The following is a 19,989-nucleotide window of genomic DNA, read 5'->3' on the forward strand; positions in this document are numbered from 1 at the left end:
TTTCTACCACAAGAATATATAGATTACCTTAGCTTTAGTTGGCAAACCTTACGGAATTTTGGTTCTTCAACCCTTTTCATATTCTTACTGTATTTTGCCTTTTCGAGCGTACACAGTTTCAACCCTGGTATCTATGACGAGTTTATTTACTACTACTGAGTCGATGTCACTGCTGCTGGAGGTTAGCTCCCTGAGTGAATCACCAGTCCAGTAGTCAGCACTTCGGTGTTGACATGAATTATCATTGGTATGGTCATACTTATAAACTAACTGTTTACAAACCGTTAGCTTTATTTGGCAAAACCTGTCAGATGTTTTGTCTTCAACGGTCTTAAACTACGTACTGTAATTCGGCTTTTTAAATTGTTGATTCGAGCGTCACTGGTGAGTCTTTTATAAACGAAAAGCGAGTCTGGCGTACACAATTTAAATCCTAGTATCTATGATGAGTATTTCCACCAACTTTCTGATATAGACTCGATGAATGAAACAAAAAATAAAATGCACATACTTTTCTAACACAATCATACAAAAAAAAAACTGAAAAAAGAATGAGTTTCTGATGAACAAAATAATCCATAGAAAACCGATAAGTCTTTATCGAAGTAAGAAAAAGGTGAAAGCGTAGTTGGTTGAGAACTAACTCCTTTCAAGTGTTTATGCATTACCCCAACATAGAAAATGCTAAACCCCTTAAATCGACCTCTCCTAAGGTGCGTAACCCCAATACATTGTATATGCAAAGGACAATTTGAATGAATGAAACTACGAATAAAAAGACAGTTTTCCATATAATCAGTTATGAGACAAGATAAAACTTATACTCTAAAATGTCAAACACTGAAATACGCCTCGGCTTAGATACACATTAACGTATGAGAGTAATTTAAATAAAATAAAGATATCACAATTTGGACAAAGAAAAGTAACAGTAATTGTTTTCCTTTTCAGATTCAAATGACGAATTTAAAAGTAGTGGCGTGAGTTAAAAGCGGAAACATGATAATTGCAGATTATGGACGATCAGGGTGGAATTTCAACTCTTTGGGAGACGCATATTACTAAGTTTCAGTGAATGGTGTTCATGGAAGTGGGTTTTTTTGGTTTTAAATAACTGTTGCAGTGTAGCATGATGACTTAAATTAATGAAAAAAAGGGTTATCAAGTTTTATTTTCATTAAAAAGTCTGTACACAGTTTGTTTAAAATAAATTATTATCGTTTATTCAAATAATATGCAATATTGCTCTTTATAATTAAACTGTTTCGCAAAACAGTATATTTAATTTGAATTGATTAGGACTTTCATCATATAGCATAATAAAGTGTACAAAGAAAATATTGTCATTTTGTCTTTTATTTGTGTCATAAAATTGCTAAAAAAAAATGACATTTTTGACATTCAAATAACAAAATACATCATATGAAGTGTTCAAGTGTTAAGTATTTACTTTCAGGCAGTTTTGCATTCTATAAAGGTCTTCAAATTTGACTTAATTTGAATTAAGACTTAATTCAGAGCGTCACTGATGAATCTTATGTAGACGAAACGCACGTCTGGCGTATTGAATTATGATCCTGGAACCTTTGATAACTATTATATATTACCAATACATTTGTGTGCATTTACCTTAAGAACCATTATGTGTTTGATTATAGTTCAGTTTGCTTAAATGTGTGATTTTTGTGTTGTGCACTAGTTTTTCACAACCTTTACCAAGAACATGACATGAACTTGTTTGAAAAATATCTATTGTTGAAAGAAGGTTTTGTTGATTTAGCATGTTACTTCTTTGTACAAAGAAGGCATGTTTCAGTTCTTGAAAAAAAAAACTTCTTGAATTAAATCAAGTTTATTTAATCTGAACTATAATAAAACATTAACCCGTTAATCACGATATGTTTTTGATCCTTGTTTTTGCATTATTTAACACCTTACTTTGGATTAATTTCATAAATTAAAGGCATGTTGGTATACACTAAATTTGTATCTAAAATTGAAAAACAAATAACACATGTGTATGCACTCTAACTAAAACGATAATTTGCTTTCATTTTTCAACAATACCAAAGTATAGTTTCCTTTTTTTCAAAAGCGAAAGTTTTTGATTGTTCTTGTTATCCTAGCTACGCAACCTCATTTTTTCCGTTACCACTTTTCGTTTTACTTTTTCTCTGAATAAAGATTCTACACGTTTACTTAATGAAAGATTTTTTTTCGAAAGTGAATTAAATTTTAATTGCATACGTATTTCGATATCATCGAATTCTTAAAAATTCCTTTCAGGTGGATAAACTACATATGACATTGACAAGTGTGGGTTTTTAGTATCCTTCATAAACAATAATTTGCTCATATGAAAGAAGTGTTCTTAGTTTATTTGTTCTAATATAGATATGCCAAGTTAGTTCTCAGTCATAGCCTCGTTGGAAAACTCGTCAAAAACTCGTTGGAAGTACTTGATAAATTGCATGCATATATTGGTGATTTTGAATCTGTTCAAAGTTTTGATTTTTCTACCCTCTTATCCACTTTGCCTCATATTCTTATTAAGAAAATATTCACACACCTTATTAAATGGTCATTTAAAAAGTCGGAATGCGAATACATATGTTCAAACTCTTTTAGGTCATTTTTTGGAGATTCCGTATATCGTCAAGTTATCGGAATTCCAATGGGGACTAACTGTGCACCACTTATTGCGGACCTTTTTTTGTATTGTTATGAGTTACAATTTATGACTAAAATCAGCAAAGACCCATCGAAACAACATCTGATACAAAAATTTAACAATACTTTTAGATATTTGGATGATATATTGGCTCTCAATAATGACGACTTCAGTATGTATACTAAAGAAATTTATCCTGTTGAACTTACTTTAAATAAAGCTAATACTAACAATGACCACTGTCCTTTCCTCGATCTTGATATCTATATCATTAACGGGAAGCTTAATACAAAAATTTATGATACAAGAGATGATTTTTCATTTCCAATCGTTAATTATTCATTTTTAGATGGTGACGTTCCCTTGTCACCATCTTATGGTGTTTTATATATATCTCAACTTGTACGATTCGCTCGTGTATGTAACAACGTATTAGATTTTAGCGAGAAAAATTTATGTATTACTGAAACATTATTACACCAGGGTTTTTGATATAAACTAGTCAAAATATTTACTAAATTTTATCATCGGTATAAGAACATCATTCGTAAATATAACTCAACATGCAGACATCTTATACGTTCGGGTATTTCACATCCAATCTTTTATGGTAATATTATTTACAAAGCACAAAAATGTCAGTATTCACCACAATAGCTAACAAAACCTTTAAACAGACTTATTAAGAAGGAATATAGTTAAGATACTGTTGTCAGGTCATTAAAGATTGCATATTTTGGCTTTAATATTGATTCACTTATAGGGTCTTTGTATCGGAATTAAACATATTTATTCTAAAACCAGTTGTTGGCATGACATGGTTTATGTTCTTCTCATATATTTTATGATGGTATAATACTAAATCCCTAACAGGAGGGATTGTGCCTGATATTCATATGACGAAGATATAGTCTTTCAATAAGTTTAATTGAGGTCTGGAGCTGGCTTGTCAGTAACTGCTAGTAGTCTGTTGTTATTTATGTATTATTGTCATTTTGTTTATTTTCTTTTGTTTCCTATTCTGACATCGGTCTCGGACTTCTCTTAAACTGAGTTTTACTGTGCGTACTGTTGTGCGTTTGTTTTTTCTACATTGGCTAGAGGTATAGGGGGAGGGTTGTGATCTCAAAAAACATGTTTAACCCAGCCGCATTTTTGCGCCTGTCCCAAGTCAGGAGCCTCTGGCCTTTGTTAGTCTTGTATCATTTTTTATTTTAGTTTCTTGTGTATAATTTGGAGTTTAGTATGACGTCCATTATCACTGAACTAGTATACATATTTATTTAGGGGCCAGCTAAAAGACGCCTCCGGGTGCGGGAGTTTCTCGCTGCATTGAAGACCCATTGGTAGCCTTCGGCTGTTGTCTGCTCTATGGTCGGGTTGTTGTCTCTTTGACACATTCCCCATTTCCATTCTCAATTTTGTTTCATTAAATACCAGTGATGTTGATTTGACGAAAATTTTGGATTAAATGTTTAGATATCAAATAAATGTAATCACAATTTCAAAATGCAGAAACAACATGTATGCTGTTAAATACAAAATATATGATCGTTTATATTCTAACTCTTTTGTTTAGGTAGAAAGAACAGATTTGTGATATACGGGGATCTAAAAAAAAAACCGCAGTTTTATTCTCTCATACTAAACACTAAAAACAGAAACCCTTGGTCTTTTTTTTTCTTTTTTTTTTTACCAAGTCTTTTTCAGTTGGTTTTCGACTTGTGAGTTTGAATGTCCCTTTAGTATCTTTCGACTCTCTTTTAATAACAGATATCCTACTTAGAATATATAACCAAGCAATACCGAGGAGAGATAATGATAGTTTGCCTTGTCAAATACGTTTGAGTCTGAGTGTTATTATGAGTTAGACGGAAGAAATGAGAAATGAGAAACATCAAATTACAATGACTAAAATATTTACTGACGGGTGCCAGGTCTCTTACAATTCAGCACCTTAGATCACCAACAATTTTATGTCGGGTTCGTGTTTCCCCCTCCTTAGTTTTCAATGTTGTGTTTTGTATACTGTTGTTTGTGTTTTGTTCTTTTTTCTTTTTTGTCATGACGTTGTCAGTTTATTTTTGGTCATTTACCATTGAACATATTCTGAACATTCTTAATTACTATTTTATTTTCTTAGCATATTCTGAACATTCTTAATCATTATTCAATTTTTTGAACATATTCTTAACATTCATTTTATTATTTAATTTCTGAACAAATTGTTTTTGTTTCCAGATTCTATATATACCTTATTTGTTTTAAAGGGTTATTAACGTTTCGAATATGTCTTAAAGTTCTATGCTTGTTTCACCAGATTCTTAAAGTTCTAAAGTAATTAAGATTTGTCTGAAATTGTTCAATACATCTAAAATGTAAAGTGTACAAAGGAGATTTTAAAGTGATTAACGTAGACACAACCTGCAAGTGTAATATTCTCAAATGATGTCGAATGTAAGTAAACCTTTAAAAAATACAACAGTTAATTTCACAAAAGAATTTAATTATATATTTGTTAAAAAATGGCATTAAAATTTTGATTTTTGATTTTTGAAAGGTTAAGATTTCTGTTTTGAAAATATGATAATTACATGTACATGACAAAAGTTTGTCTATAAATTAGGAAAAAGTTATTCAATCGCAATATATAAACAAACATTGACATACCAGTCACCTAATGTATTCTTACTATCTTATTCAAAGAAGGTTCAGAGAAATGTATTTGATTATGAAGGTTCTTATAAGTTTTTGATGTAACATATTTAAGGAGAAAGTTGAAGAACTCATGAAACAAGTTTAACCCTCATTCCCTTTCTTAACACACCCCACCATTAGTATATACATGCCAGTCCATTATGGATGAATATTGTTCTGTCAAATCCTTAGTAAAAACGGGAGTTACCAAAACATGACACTAATCTCCTTTCGATATTTCTTATTTATTTACTCAAAAGTTAGAAAAACGTGTAAACTATGAAATGAAATATAAACGAAGTGAAAAATTAAAGTTTTCAAAAAGTGAAAAATTTGTAATTTAAACGGGAGTGACGGAAGAGGATATAAACATTGAGTAAAGTATAAGTCAAAGAAATATTAAATGAGCATTAAAGAAATGAATAAAGTGCAGTTGCAGAGTCTTTCAGGCAGAGTTACGACTGCTTGTGTTTAGAAAGATTCAGGCAACGTTAAATATGTTAAGACGCAAAGTGCAGAGGAATCACAGCTATATGAGAAATGTAATACGATGTTAAAAATCATTGGCGAAAAATTAATACAGTATTTTTAAAGAATGTGATGATAGAATTCAGACAAAATCAGCCAATCATAGTAATTTCAGAATCCTGTGACTTTGCAGTGAGTTGAAATGGATGGTTATTATTGACACATTCCTTATATTTGTTATAGTACAGTCATGATGTTAAATAAGATTGGATTTGGACAGATAATCTTCTAGTATAATTTGAATATCACCTTTCTTAAAGTATCGATAATATATTGGAATCATGCTAGGAAAGAAATTACTAAAACTTTTAATTGTATGTGTGCATAACCATAGGTTGATATAAATCTGTGTAGATAATCGCTAAAAATTAGGACTTGAGTAGTAGGTAAAAGTTTTGTTTACAATAAAAGTCCTTCTTGTCAAATGCTACACGGAACTCCTTTCGGAAATATTATATTATCATTATCAGTTATAAAATCAGCAATCAAACCTAGGCGTCAGAGCTACTATGGAATTATTTTTCCAGAACGACATTGTAAATCAGATGTTAATATTTAAGCGTTCGGAAATATGTTTAAATACGAACAATTCTTATTTCTCGTGTAATTGTAAACAAATATCTAACATATCTTCTCTTTACGCTAAATAATATGCATTATTCTTATAATTTGTCCCTTTAAAAAAGATAGTTCTACCTGCGTTCGCCATTCGTGTATCATGTTTATATGGAACAAAAATCAATATCTTTTTTTTTAATTTGTGTTTAAGTTTAAAATGAAAACTAGTTTTAAAGGTAGAGAAGTCATTATTTTATATTATTGCTAAAGATGAGCGTCTAAGATTTTATGCTTTCTTATTAATTCAACATATTTTTGTTAAGCTTGAGGAATGTGCATTTCAACAGAATATCGACATTCATACAAAAACAACCTGTTTCTCTCATTTTGTTGCATTTTCCAAGACTGAATTCATACATAAGATGCTCATGAATAATAAGTGCTTGCATAAATCTTTAACGTCACCTTCTGCTATATAGTTTATCTCAATAAATTTTAATTTTGGGACTTTATTGATAGCGTATATCCCATTGAATTTTGACCAGACATGATTAGATATCTTCATTTTATAATTCAATACGAATTTGACAATAAAAGTATGTTGAAAATTGTGATTTGCGACAAAATAGGAGACATAAATTTCCCCGTTTCGACCTTCCATTTCTCTGAACCACATTCTAGTAGCAGTAGCTCCTTGCAATGATATATGGTGTATTAATCTCGAAGTTCATACGGTAAAAAGGGTTTGCATTTCTTGATATGAGGTTGCATATTATAAACACTTTTTAAAGGAGGGTTCCGTTGAAGTCTTCTCACAGTTATTTTTGGGGGTATACATCTCAAAGTTCATACGATTACAAGGGATTGCGTTTCCTGTCTTATTTGCTTGAAAAAGGGTCGATTATTAATAGGCACTTTTAAAAAGAGGGTTCCAGATTAAAAAGTTTAACTCATCCTTTCAGGAAAAATGTTTGCAAACAGTTATGACGATGTTGACCATTTTGGATTATCTATATTGTGGGAGACCATGAATATGTTCCACTTGTCGTTGTCAAAAATGCAATCCTCTTTTTCGTCAATTGTTACAAAAACGAATACGACTGATCGCCAACTACAAATGTATTAACTTGCCTGTTGATCAACAAAACGAATGCCACTAGTCTAGTAAGAACACACAAATTCACCCCTGTTTTTGTATGGGTTTACGTTATCCTTTATCTTTAATGGTTTTATTTAATCTTTAATTTCGAGTGTATTGTTTGGTTGACATATTTGTCTTTTTGTCTTTTTTTGGCCATTGTATTTTCTGTTCTCGTCGACCTATGGAGTCTATTCCCCTCGGTATCTTACCACTTTATTTATTACATAAAATCGTTTTATCATTACATTAATTCAATAACTAATGGTTTTATTTCTTTTGAAATTATATTTTGCTTGTCGAATCTAACATACTAGTAAATAGGCTGACAGAATCATGTTTATGAATTCAATATTTCACAACACATGTAACGCATTTAGAACTGTTGACGCTTATAATGATGTCTACAGCTGCTTGTGGACTAATAATCCTCGAGGGTATCATCAGTTTAGTAGTCACAGCGTTGCCAATGTTAGAGTTTATATAACATACATTTCTTAAATTTTCAGTTGATATATTTAGAAATTATTATTAAACTAAGGTTTAAACTCCTTAAATGGATTTTTTATTCATTTAAGTCCCTCTTGGTCATATAACCCTAAGAATTTATACATTCGCGGCATCCAAATTGTGTTTACTTTGAGCTAACCTGATTGAGGTAGATTGAAAAAAAAAACACGTTATAGACGCACCATTTAAAAAAGTAAAATTTTTATATCAAACTATTATAAAGTTGAAAACGGAGTTTAAGGATAGTTTAAATTATTCCGGACATTGTTGTTACATAATTACTGAGATATTAAGCAGCAACTCATTCCAGGATATAGTGACTGACAAAAATGATTAAAAACAATGTCTTAAACATCAGAACTGAAGCACGACTGTATAAGTGCAGTACCTTATCGACAAAACTAGGACCGAGGCAGTTTTTAAATTTCAGTACTGAATCTCTTTTGAGCGTTATAAGTACCAAGACAGCATTAAAAAAGACTATCGAAACATTTAAAACAGTTGCAGTACAATTATTGCAGTGTCTGTTGGACAAAGGTTTGAAAAACTTTTTTTTTTTAATTTTCGAGTAATGTATCGGTGATCAAAATACAATTTCAAGACACAAACTAAGATAAGAACCCTGGAGGAATCGCTTGAAACTTAAACCGGACGAAATTGTGTAAACGTCAACATAAGGAAATTGTCTTCTCAGCAAGCCACATTCTCTACTCTAACCCTGACAAATCGAACAATCGTTAAATTCAAAATAACACTTATAGTAACGATGGTGTTTTGTTATTTGTATATACCTATTTAGTAAAGATAATCATTATATAGTTGTCTATAATTTTCGGCTATTTGTACACTTTCAAGAAGTCAGATTTCAACTGGAGCTCTTGTATATTTTGCCGCAACAAAACATTTAGTATGGTCGCAAACTCTAAATTTAAATGCAAGACTCGAATTTTTTTCTCTATCTCTTGGTCTCAATTGAAAATATTTGAGGGCCTGAGGAAGCATAAAAACTAAATTGTGGAACTCGTGAAAATTAAAATCGTCATATCTATCCTGAATTCCTGTTTCGTCGAGCATTGGTGTCAGCGGCGATGGAGGCAATGACATCACTGTGGAAAATGTTTTGTCAATTCCGATTAGCCAATTCCTAGGACCCTTTTTCATTCAACAATGTGAAAATCATATAAAACGGATATTTGCCATCTACTCGAGAACGAAGCATCGTATTGTTGCTCTATCTCAAAGTTCGATAAATCGCTTTCCCGTTTTGATAGGTATTGAGTGGTTCTTTCTTAGAGAATGGATGCTAAAATTTTAAAAACATTTGGTGACCTTGGAATAGATGTCGTCCTATGTCAGGTGTTTTCAAATGCGTTCAGTGTTGTTGATGTCTTTGACAGAGATCACGACAGCCGTACATGCAATTTTAGAATATGACTACACATCAGCAATATTTGGCATTGGTCAAATGTCTTCTGTCTTTCTATAAGACCTTGTCTATACTTAGAAGGTAAATACTTGTGCTCAAAATGATGTGCTTGCTTTGAGCAAAACCTTTAATGTACAACCATTTGTCCACGGCAGGCAATTAAACTATGTGGTAAAATTAATACACGTCCTGTGGCGGTTGACGGAAATTACGATGCTGGATAATGTGTAAGGTCAAGGTGATATCAATTTATGGATTGAATACTGCATTTGTACAGTTACGTGTTTGAGACCAAAATCTATGATGGAGTTTCAAGTATAAAAACAAACATTGGTGTCGTTAGAAAACGTTTGGAAATGGAAAATTTACCAAAATTGACATCCTTAAAAATATTCACAGATTGCTAAAGTTGACCTCAAACCTCAGCCTTAAAATATTTGTGACCATTTCTCAAACTAACAACTAACGTATTGTTATGGGTCACACGATTTCGTTTATCGAATGCTATCAATATAGCTGTGTGTACAGTGGGGAGATTAAATCCAAGGGAAATATGTGCCCTCAGTCATCGCACTCTGAATTCATTTAAATTTTGCACATATTTAGGTTACAGTTTATTTTTTATTGTAAGTTTTTCTTTGCATTTTTTAATATTCAAATGCTATATTGAATAACACTCTAATGGTCTTATAGCTTAAGTGATTTGCTGGAATTTAAGTAACCACTTTAAAGTGTAAGAGGTCTGAAGAACACCCTATATAAAGTTCAATATTAATTTAACATGTTTTTTACGTGAATTTCAGTTTTATCCTTTAGCTGTATTCTAATTGTTAATCAAATCTATGCTCTTATTCTTTAATAATAAATCGTTTGCTCTTATATAATTTCAGTTTCCAGGAATAGACGAAGCCTACAGGATATTACTACTGGTAATTAACTAAAATTAACATACCATTTAATGTATTTTGAAATGTTTTTGTTATCAGCTGTGTTTTATACGGAACAACTTACAAAACTATGTTACTCGATAATGCTTACAATCAAGTGTTTTTGGGATAGATCTCAGGTTAAAAATGTCGACGGATTACAATGAAAGTTGTCATCTCAGGAATAACTCTTTCTTGATGAAAGAAATTTTCGATCAACCTTTTGTTATTTCCTTGACAAATAAATAGTGAACACCAAAGTATATTTGATACCTCAATGATCGTTTCAAACCCGAACAATTTCGAAGAACCAAATACTTATTTCGGGACACCCAACAAGATATATACGAACATGGAAAAATTTATATATTTTTTAATTAAGAACCCGGAAGGATATTACATTTTCTGACAAAAATAGCTATAATACCTATCAATAGATGCACATCGTAATGTTTAGCCAAATAAATCTATTTTTAATCGAATTCCGTTAATAGCAAGCACAAAACATAAATGATGTTCAATTCTGGCAAATTAATATATATGTTTGTATTAAGTTTATGACGCGAATGGATCTATTGTCAAGCAGATAGAACATTATGTACTTTATGATTTTCAGTATATAAAATGTCAAATGTTCAGGGATTTATTTACCTTATAACCACTAATTTAAAAGAGCATATCAGTACTTCATTCAGATATGTATTTACCAAAGAAAATAGCACGACCTTCAAACAGAGAGAAATCGATGCTTCAGCCACCATACAAATACACTTAGTCAAAATTCACACTTGGGAATAGACATAATTAGAAAAAAATAGAAAAGGAAAATTGACAATCGAAAAACTGAATTCGTCACGTTTGTTCTATATCTTAGTTTGGAGTAATACATATGTGTCGATATCGAGAAAAATATTAAGATATTAAACACAGTTTCTAGTTTTGGTATTATCGTTCATTTGAAGTTGACTGTGGTAATATTTTGGAGATACAAGCACTCATTGGTGTATGGGCTATTGAATGACATTGAATAATCAAGAGTAAAATCACAAAAATACTGAACTCCGAGGAAAATTCAAAAAGGAAAGTCCCTAATCAAATGGCAAAATAAAAAAAAACCAAACACATCAAACGAATGGATAAGTTAAACTGTCATATTCCTGACTTGGTACAGGCATTTTCTTATGGAGAAAATGGTGGATTAAACCTGGTTTTAAAGCTAGCTAAACCTCTCACTTGTATGACAGTCGCATTAAATTCTAATATATCTTAAAGTGAAACTAGATAAATTGTTGATACTTTGTTTATTTTAGTTTTTGAGGAGGTTTTGCATGAATTCTACTTCATATTCCTACAATTGCATGTCCGTCTGTAAAAGTTTGTTCTAATTTCAATCGACAAAACTAAACAAATATGTTGTCGATGATATTTTGATATTTTCGTCTTTGAAGTATTTGTTGTAGGAATCATTTTGGTTTTTCACAAAGTAAGATTGTTCACGACCCCAAGAAATGAATGTTTTTGTAGGATAATAACCGACTATCATTACTCGAATACGTACTTGTGCTGTAGTCTCCACTGGTGTTTCTCTCGTTTTTTGTGCTCAATCTTACGTTACTGTGTATTGTTTTAATAGAATTAAAATGTCTTTTTCGGTGATTTGATTGTCATGTCTAGAAATTCATTTACATACAATTATGCCTAGTTAGTTCTGTTAGAATCTTCTTACCTTTTTTCATATACTTATGCTCTTCAACTTCGTACTCCTTTATCATATTTATATTGCCTTTTTTGTTCGAGCGTCACTGATGAGTCGATTGCAGACGAAACCTGCGTCTGGTGAACAAAATTATAAGCCTGTTATCTATGATCAGGTCATATTTTGTCATTGGTCGAACAAACATGGTAACTGTAAATGGTTTCGTCTGTTGACATCTTCCGAGCACTTTGTAGATATTTTACACAGCGTTATCATCATATTAAATTAACTTCTTAGAAAGAATATTTCACATAATGTGCCGTTATACTTATTTAATTTTACTTTTGAAATAGAATATTTAGTTTCCAGTCAGTGTTTATTTACACGAAACTCTATGTATTACCATTTCTCATTCGATCATGATTTCATGAGATACTAGACGTAAGAAGAGGAGCGAAAGATAGCAGAGGGACAGTCAAACTCACAGATCGAAAACAAACCGACAACGCCATGGCTAAAAAATAAAAAGACAAACAGACAAATAATAGTACACAAGACACAACATAGAAAACTAAAGACTAAGCAATACGAACCCGACCAAAAACTGGGGGGTGATCTCACATATACTACAGTTTTACATGTAAGCATAGACAATCTGAAACATTAAAAAGATACATTAAATTTCAGTCAGCTTCAAACTAGAAAAGGACCCTGTGATTGGCAAATCTGTGATAACGAAATGTAGTGTTAATATTGGGCGCGGATACTGGTTGATTGCGAAATTAAACGGTAGTTCGGTTGAACATTTGTTTTCAGACGAAGCCATAATTGATAATTACAGCCTTGAAAAGTACAATCTGACGATATTATCAGCGAACACCATACTATTTGAAATTAAAAACTTTTCTTTGGATGACAAACTTGTTTATACATGTGTATATGAAGACTCCGTCAATGAAATACTTTACACAGATCGGATTGATCTGAGAAATTGCTGTATTTCAGCTGTAAATGGTAAGATTGAACTATCTATAATCTATTATTTTTTCTTTTATAATCTAAGACAAATGTCAAACAAGACAAAATAAAAAAAGTGTTTTTCTAAGATATAAACCTAACGGTACTTTCTTTGTTTGAAAATCTGAAGGTCAACAAAATCAGGTACTTATGGCCATTATAATGTCACTTTATTGAGAAAAGAAGATGAGTAAACTCTACTTGATAGAATAAGGATATAAATATAAATATTAAGACCCATAACTGCCCTATAAATAGACTAACCTTCTACGTCATTTGAACTGTAGTGGAGAGTTGTCTCATTTGCAATCATACTACATCTTCTTATTGTTATTAATCAAAATGATTGTACAATTTGGTCAACCACACATGATTGAAAACAATCCTATTAAGTATGATAAATTTCTGTCAAATGGTTTCAGAGAAGTTGCATTTATAAGCCGACAACATTTCAAAAAGAGGCGAAAGATACAAGAGGGACATTCAAACTCATAAGTCGAAAAAAAAACTGACAACGCCATGGCTAAAAAAGAAAAAGACTGACAGACAAACAATTATAGTACACAAAACACAACATAGACAAACTAAAGACTAAGCAACACGATCCCCTCCAAAAACTAGAGGTGAACTCAGGTGCTCCGGAAGGGTAATCAGATCCTGCTCCACGTGTGACACCCGTCGTGTTACTCTTATAAAATACGTTAATAAGTTATATCAAGTGATCACACATCACGCAATAGCGGATTAGTAATAGACTCTTATCTAACCCTGAGACATTACCAAATTCTAATCCATCGGTCATGTGAAATTGCCTAACCCTGAAACATTACAATAAACCCCAAAAAAGGGAAAAGTCCCATAATTCTCATTAAAATGGACAGTATAATATATACAATAAATCATGAGGGAAACAAAACCAACAAATATGACTGGTTTTTGTAAACGGTGTCAGAGAAGTTGCATTCACAAGTTGCTATTATTATAATACTCACAACTCACCGTAAACATTGTCTTTTCAAATTGGCAGTTAAATAGGTTACTCAAAATTATGACAAAACAATAGTACCAAGTATGAGAATTTTTAATTGTTAAATGTTCACAAAAGTGGTTCACAAGGTGGTATTGTCAAAATAATAAAAAGTAAAAGTACCACAACGCCATTTAAAAGGTCGAATCAAAATTTCGGGACAATATGCTCAACTACATATGAATGAGTTAAATTCAGATGGTGTCATTGTAAAAATACTAAAATGCAATAAATAAATATAAGTTCAATAAATCCTGAAAAATGTTTAAATGAAACTAACCATATAACATGGTAAAGAAAATATGACGACACATGATCAAACCAAATAGTCTACGCGGGGGTAGGGGGTTGGGGGGGGGGGGGGGGTGCAATTACGTCTAATGCATCAATCATGTTTCCCAGAATATATAGATTTAAGGTGAAGACGTCATAAAAAGTCTGAGGAAAACCTGACCTTTCGCTATACGAAATTAAAAGTATCAACAAGAATGTAGGACAGTTAGTAGATAGATATAAGAAGATGTGGTATAAGTGCCAATGAGACAACTCCTATCCAAGTCACAATTTGTAAAAGTAAACCATTATATAGGTCAAAGTACGGCCTTCAACACGGAGCCTTGGCTCACACCGAACAGCAAGCTATAAAGGGCCCAAAAAATGACTAGTGTAAAACCATTCAAACAGGAAATACAACGGTCTAATCTATATAAAAAACGTGAAACGAGAAACACTTATGAACCACATCAACAAACGACAACCACTGAACATCAGGTTCCTGACTGAGGACACTTCAACAAACGACAACCACTGAACATCAGGTTCCTGACTTAGGACAGGTGCAAACAAATGCAGCGGGTTTAAACGCTTTAATAGGTGCCAACCTTCAACCGAACCTGAAACAATAGTGTAACATCACAACATAGAAAGACACACTATAAAATAATAAGTATTCATATTTGAATAGAATTACAAATTTAGTTATGTTTTGATTTGATAATAGTAAAAGCAATGTTATTATCGTTAAAACCAATATTCAAAGATCATATTACGGTGTTCTTTTGACAATTGTTTTGATTTGATAATAGTAAAAGCAATGTTATTATCGTTAAAACCAATATTCAAAGATCATATTACGGTGTTCTTTTGACAATTGTTAAGGGTAAGTTTATTCAAGGATCGATTAGTTTGCACGGGTTGTATCTAAATTAACGGGCTCTATAAACAACATCACGATCAAAATTTGGATGGGATACCCGGTTTGAATTTATCTTACCGACTATCTTTACATGTGGCATTTAGATTGTGGCCTATCAAAGTGATCAAGTTTTCAATATACTAAAGAAACTACTTCCATTGGTCTATACAAAAACAAATGCCAACAATAACAACTTGTTAGCTTTTAATGTGTTTTCTGCATTTATTTCAATCGTTCATCATCAATTTCTTCATCTGTTGTCTGAGCGAAACATTTCTGATTATTCCTCAACGCCGTGTTGTTTTTATAAAGGGACGTAAGACCACACTAACCGTGTATTAAAATAAACCGCGCTTACCCCATATGAAATATACACGGTCTCCACGCGGTCGGTTTTAACCAATCATATTCCTAGAAATGTATAGGAGGTAAGATAATAATGTTTATTATACCTCAGTTATCATTTTCTTTATAAGATAAGTACACAATATTTTGACTATTTTTCAAATTGCAAGCGTTGAACTATTTGACCGGTCAATAGTTTCAAACTATTGGACCTCGATGAAACTATTTGACCGCAAGCGTCATTAATTTTCGCGGAATTTCAAATGCAGCTACGGGATTGGAGGATGTTGAGAATACCGTGGAATTTGCGACGTCACGTTTTAACTATTGTATATAGGGTTGACGTCTGTACAGGACATAGCCTTAGCATTCAATACATATATCAAGTAAACGTTAAACAGTATGGTTGTGTTTCTGTTTTTTTATATTACGATAGTTGATTTAGCCCCGACATTTATTGTCTGTTGTCTCTTTCGGTATAATAAAACACTTACTGACTGGATATTTGTGAAATAGTAAGTTAATTGTCCCCTCGGATACAACTATTGCCCTCTGCTACGCCTCAGGGCAATAGTTGCACCTCGGGGACAATAAACTTACTATTCCACTCATACCCAGTCAATAAGTATAAATTATCTGTCGCCATTCATGAGGTCTATGTAGATTATGCGGTATCACATATACAATACTCTGTAACATGGAATTATCAACATCAATTACTCTTCTAATTAACGATAAATTACAATAAAACCCTAAAGGCAGTTTTCTAGCACAATCAGAATACAATAATGGCATCGACCATGTATTCGATCTCAAAAGGTCTATACAGGTCTAGCTGAATAAGTATATATTTCTTGTTCGCTTTAGAGCCGTCTAGCAAGGACATTGCAGTGGTTACCACTGTAGTATATGCCATGGTTTTTCTAAGTATGGTTATTGCACATGTATTATGGTAGAAACTAACAGATGTTGCAGCTGAATTTTATACATGTAAGTAAATAAAAATTATTTTAGTAATTGTTTTACTACTAGTTGAATTACTCAATAACAACCTTATTCGAATGACAACATTATTCGAATGACAACATGTTAATGAAAAATCCGACACAAAGAAGGAAGTTTTATGTTAAAGCCTAGTGTACGGGTGTTTCAATATTTTTTTAAAAAGAATACTTTTTTTTTAGGTAGCACGCACTTTTATTCCATATGTAAGAAACCAAAATGACCATATTTCTATTCCCAGTCACTCTTGTGGAAATTCCTAGCAGAGTTTGCACATTTCTGCAGTTTCATAAGGTTTGGTAAAATTATCTCTGGAAAATTGAGAGGACAGAATCATTAAAAAAAAGTAAAAATACAAACTAGAGGTACTGCACATAAGCTTAATATATATATATATATACCTCTCGCCAAGGTAGTGAGCAAGTTACATAAAATTGCAATACGAAGTCTAGTACGAGCTGCTGAAACAAAATGGGCACCTTCATCCTCCCCCTCTCCCTCTCCCATAACATGAAGCAAGCAATAGCAAAGACCATTTTTTTTTAGTAATCGAACCCAACAATTATATTGATTAAAAAACAAAATAGTTATAATATATGGTTAAGATTGTATGTTTAAAAAAGGGGTTAAGAAGGAGTTGCAGAAAAAAAAATAAAACAACGGCACAGTCCATGGTAAGTGAGATCCCAAACTTACTTGGGATCAAAAACAATTTAAGAGGTGCAAAATGGCTTAAACTATGATATGAATAAATAAAAAATGAGGTGTACGAGTACATGTGTAAGATGAAAGGAAGCTTCATAAAATTCTGTCAATTGGTTTAGGAGCAGTTACCGATACATAACGAACGAAAAATGCATGAACTGACGAACGAAAGAACAATCAAACAAACGGACTACTCACCTACTCACTCATGCAACTATTCAATGACCATTCCATTATGAATTTAGTTTATCAACATTGTAGTAAAGGCATGAATATTGTCTGTATTTTCAATGTTTTAATGTTTTAAACCTTCAAGATTAATTATTCCGATAAAAAAAAAATGTTCTTTTTGCCATCTTTTCACGTGCTTACAAGTGTAAACAAATTTTTAGTAGGAAATGAAGTGTCGTTACATAACCGTTTTGGGGGTGTTTTGGTGGTTTTTTTTTAAGGAGGGATGAGAGTAGATACATATTTTTGTCGGGTTTTTTTAAAGCTTAAAGTACGTTATGGCTTTTGCTCATTGTTGAAGATTGTACGATGACCTTTAGTTGCTTTAATTCACGTCAATAAGTCTCTAGTGAAATAAGTTGTCTCGTTGGCAATCAAACCACATCGCTTTATTTTCCTCATAAGATAGTCTGAATAACTCCGACTTTAAGTGTCAACTTGCGGAGTAAATGTGTAATTCATCTATAGAACAATCTGTTTTATCGTTCTGAATATGGGGGTACCATTGGCTTCTGTGCTTTAGTCGTCAATCTTTATAATCTTAGAATTCCACCATACCAAAATCTTATACCTATTTCGTAAAGATTATAGGATTCCATTTACCTTTGATTCTATTAGTATTGATCTGATAACTGATCCAATAGTGTTCTTATCAGTAGCAATCGTTCGTGTAATAAAATATACACGATTCAACCAATTTCGTTTTAATATGTTTAGTTGAATACTTTGAATTTATTATTCCTTTATTACTAAAATTTAACAATATTATTCCTTATTATTTGTGGAAATAAAATAATTTGAAAATCACCATATCTTGACACTTCATCCCGGCGTTAACAAACTCTGCGACCGTGCGAGATTCTCATACACCCTCTAGTAGTAGTTAATATAATATTAAATTGACTCTTTACTAAATAAGAATACATATCATCAACCTTTCTATTGGTATACTGTATGTCATGTGAGGCAAGACTATCAACATACAAAGCTAAACAAGTAGATGCTGAAGTCGTGTTCATTCCATAAGGCTTTTTTAAATATACATTACAAAAGTACACGTAATATGCGCTTTTCATTATACCAGGAAAAACAGCTTCCATCTTTTTGAGAAATTAGAAATCCTATTTTTCAAGGTAATGGATCCCAAAGGAAAATATTGCTTTTGAGAGGAAATAGAAACTTTAACCACATGCCGATGCTCATTGTATTGTGATAATAAGAGAGGTAACTCTAGATTTTCAATTCTGGTGTGTGTCAGGAACACATGTTATATTTGAACAGAATTACTGATAATATATTTTACTATTCTATAAACAAATAATGGATATGAACAAAATTTAATTTGAGTAAATGCGGGGTTTGTCCCTTTCACTTTTCATTGTAAATATATATCGATTATATAAATAAAATTTTATCAAATGAAAAAAACCAAACTTTGCTGACAAATTTTTCTTTCGATGGCAACGAAACTAGATAAGACATTGACAACTTCTTCAGAATTGACAGAAAACTTAAATTCAAAATGTCGCAATTTTTTTCTGTATTATGATATCAAAAACGAAAACACATTTGTTTTTGATTTTGTTGGTTTTCAAAAAAGATCTCCCCCTCAGTACTCAGGTAATATAAATAAGTTATTTGTGTTCCACCTTTTGGTTATTGCATGTTGCAAAACATTTTTATCTTTATCTGACAAAATATAAACTACATGTATTACATGAGGCACAATCTGGATTTTGATCAAATCACATACGCCAAACAGCCCTTACCAAGTTGATAGATATATGGTTAAATATATGGACGACGACAATGTTGTAGAAACAGTCTTTTTATATCTGAAAAAAGCATTTGATCATCTTAATCTTCTCGTTCTTTGCTATAAATTACATTTTTACAAAGTCTCGGATCATTCAGTGAAATGGTTCAAGTCGTATCTCTCTAATAGACCACAAAAAGCGTGCTTATAGATTCAGATTATAATTATATTAAATATGGGGTTCCTCAGGGATCCATTTTAGGTCCCCTTCTGTTCGTTTTATTCATAAATGATATGACTTTAGACTTAAGAGGCATCAAATTCAGTCATTGACATGTATGATGATGATACAACTCTTCTTGCCCATGGTATAGATAAGGAAGAAATAGAGAGAAAACTAAACCATGATGCCAACACTATACATAATTGGTGTTTAAACAGCAAAGTGATAACATATCCTTTAAAAACAACTTCTATGCTGCTTGGAACGAATCAAAAACGAGCTTTGGTAGGTCATAAACTTAGTTTATCATTACAAGATATCCCAATTACATCAGCTGA

General features: G+C 31.9%; 1 protein-coding gene across 3 annotated transcripts in view; it reads left to right on the forward strand.

Moving 5' to 3' along the window:
- The window catches only part of LOC127717590 (uncharacterized), a 29,485-nt gene extending 28,166 nt beyond the window's left edge, over window positions 1-1,319 (forward strand). For all 3 annotated transcript variants that reach the window (XM_052223298.1, XM_052223299.1, XM_052223300.1), the window contains one exon: window positions 952-1,319. In XM_052223298.1, the coding sequence (XP_052079258.1) occupies window positions 952-989 (38 nt within the window). In that variant the 3' untranslated portion in view covers window positions 990-1,319. The remainder of the gene's footprint in view (window positions 1-951) is intronic.
- Window positions 1,320-19,989: the final 18,670 nt, after the last annotated feature.

Source organism: Mytilus californianus, unplaced genomic scaffold (genome assembly GCF_021869535.1).
Source record: "Mytilus californianus isolate M0D057914Y unplaced genomic scaffold, xbMytCali1.0.p SCAF_10, whole genome shotgun sequence".
NCBI lineage: Eukaryota > Metazoa > Mollusca > Bivalvia > Mytilida > Mytilidae > Mytilus > Mytilus californianus.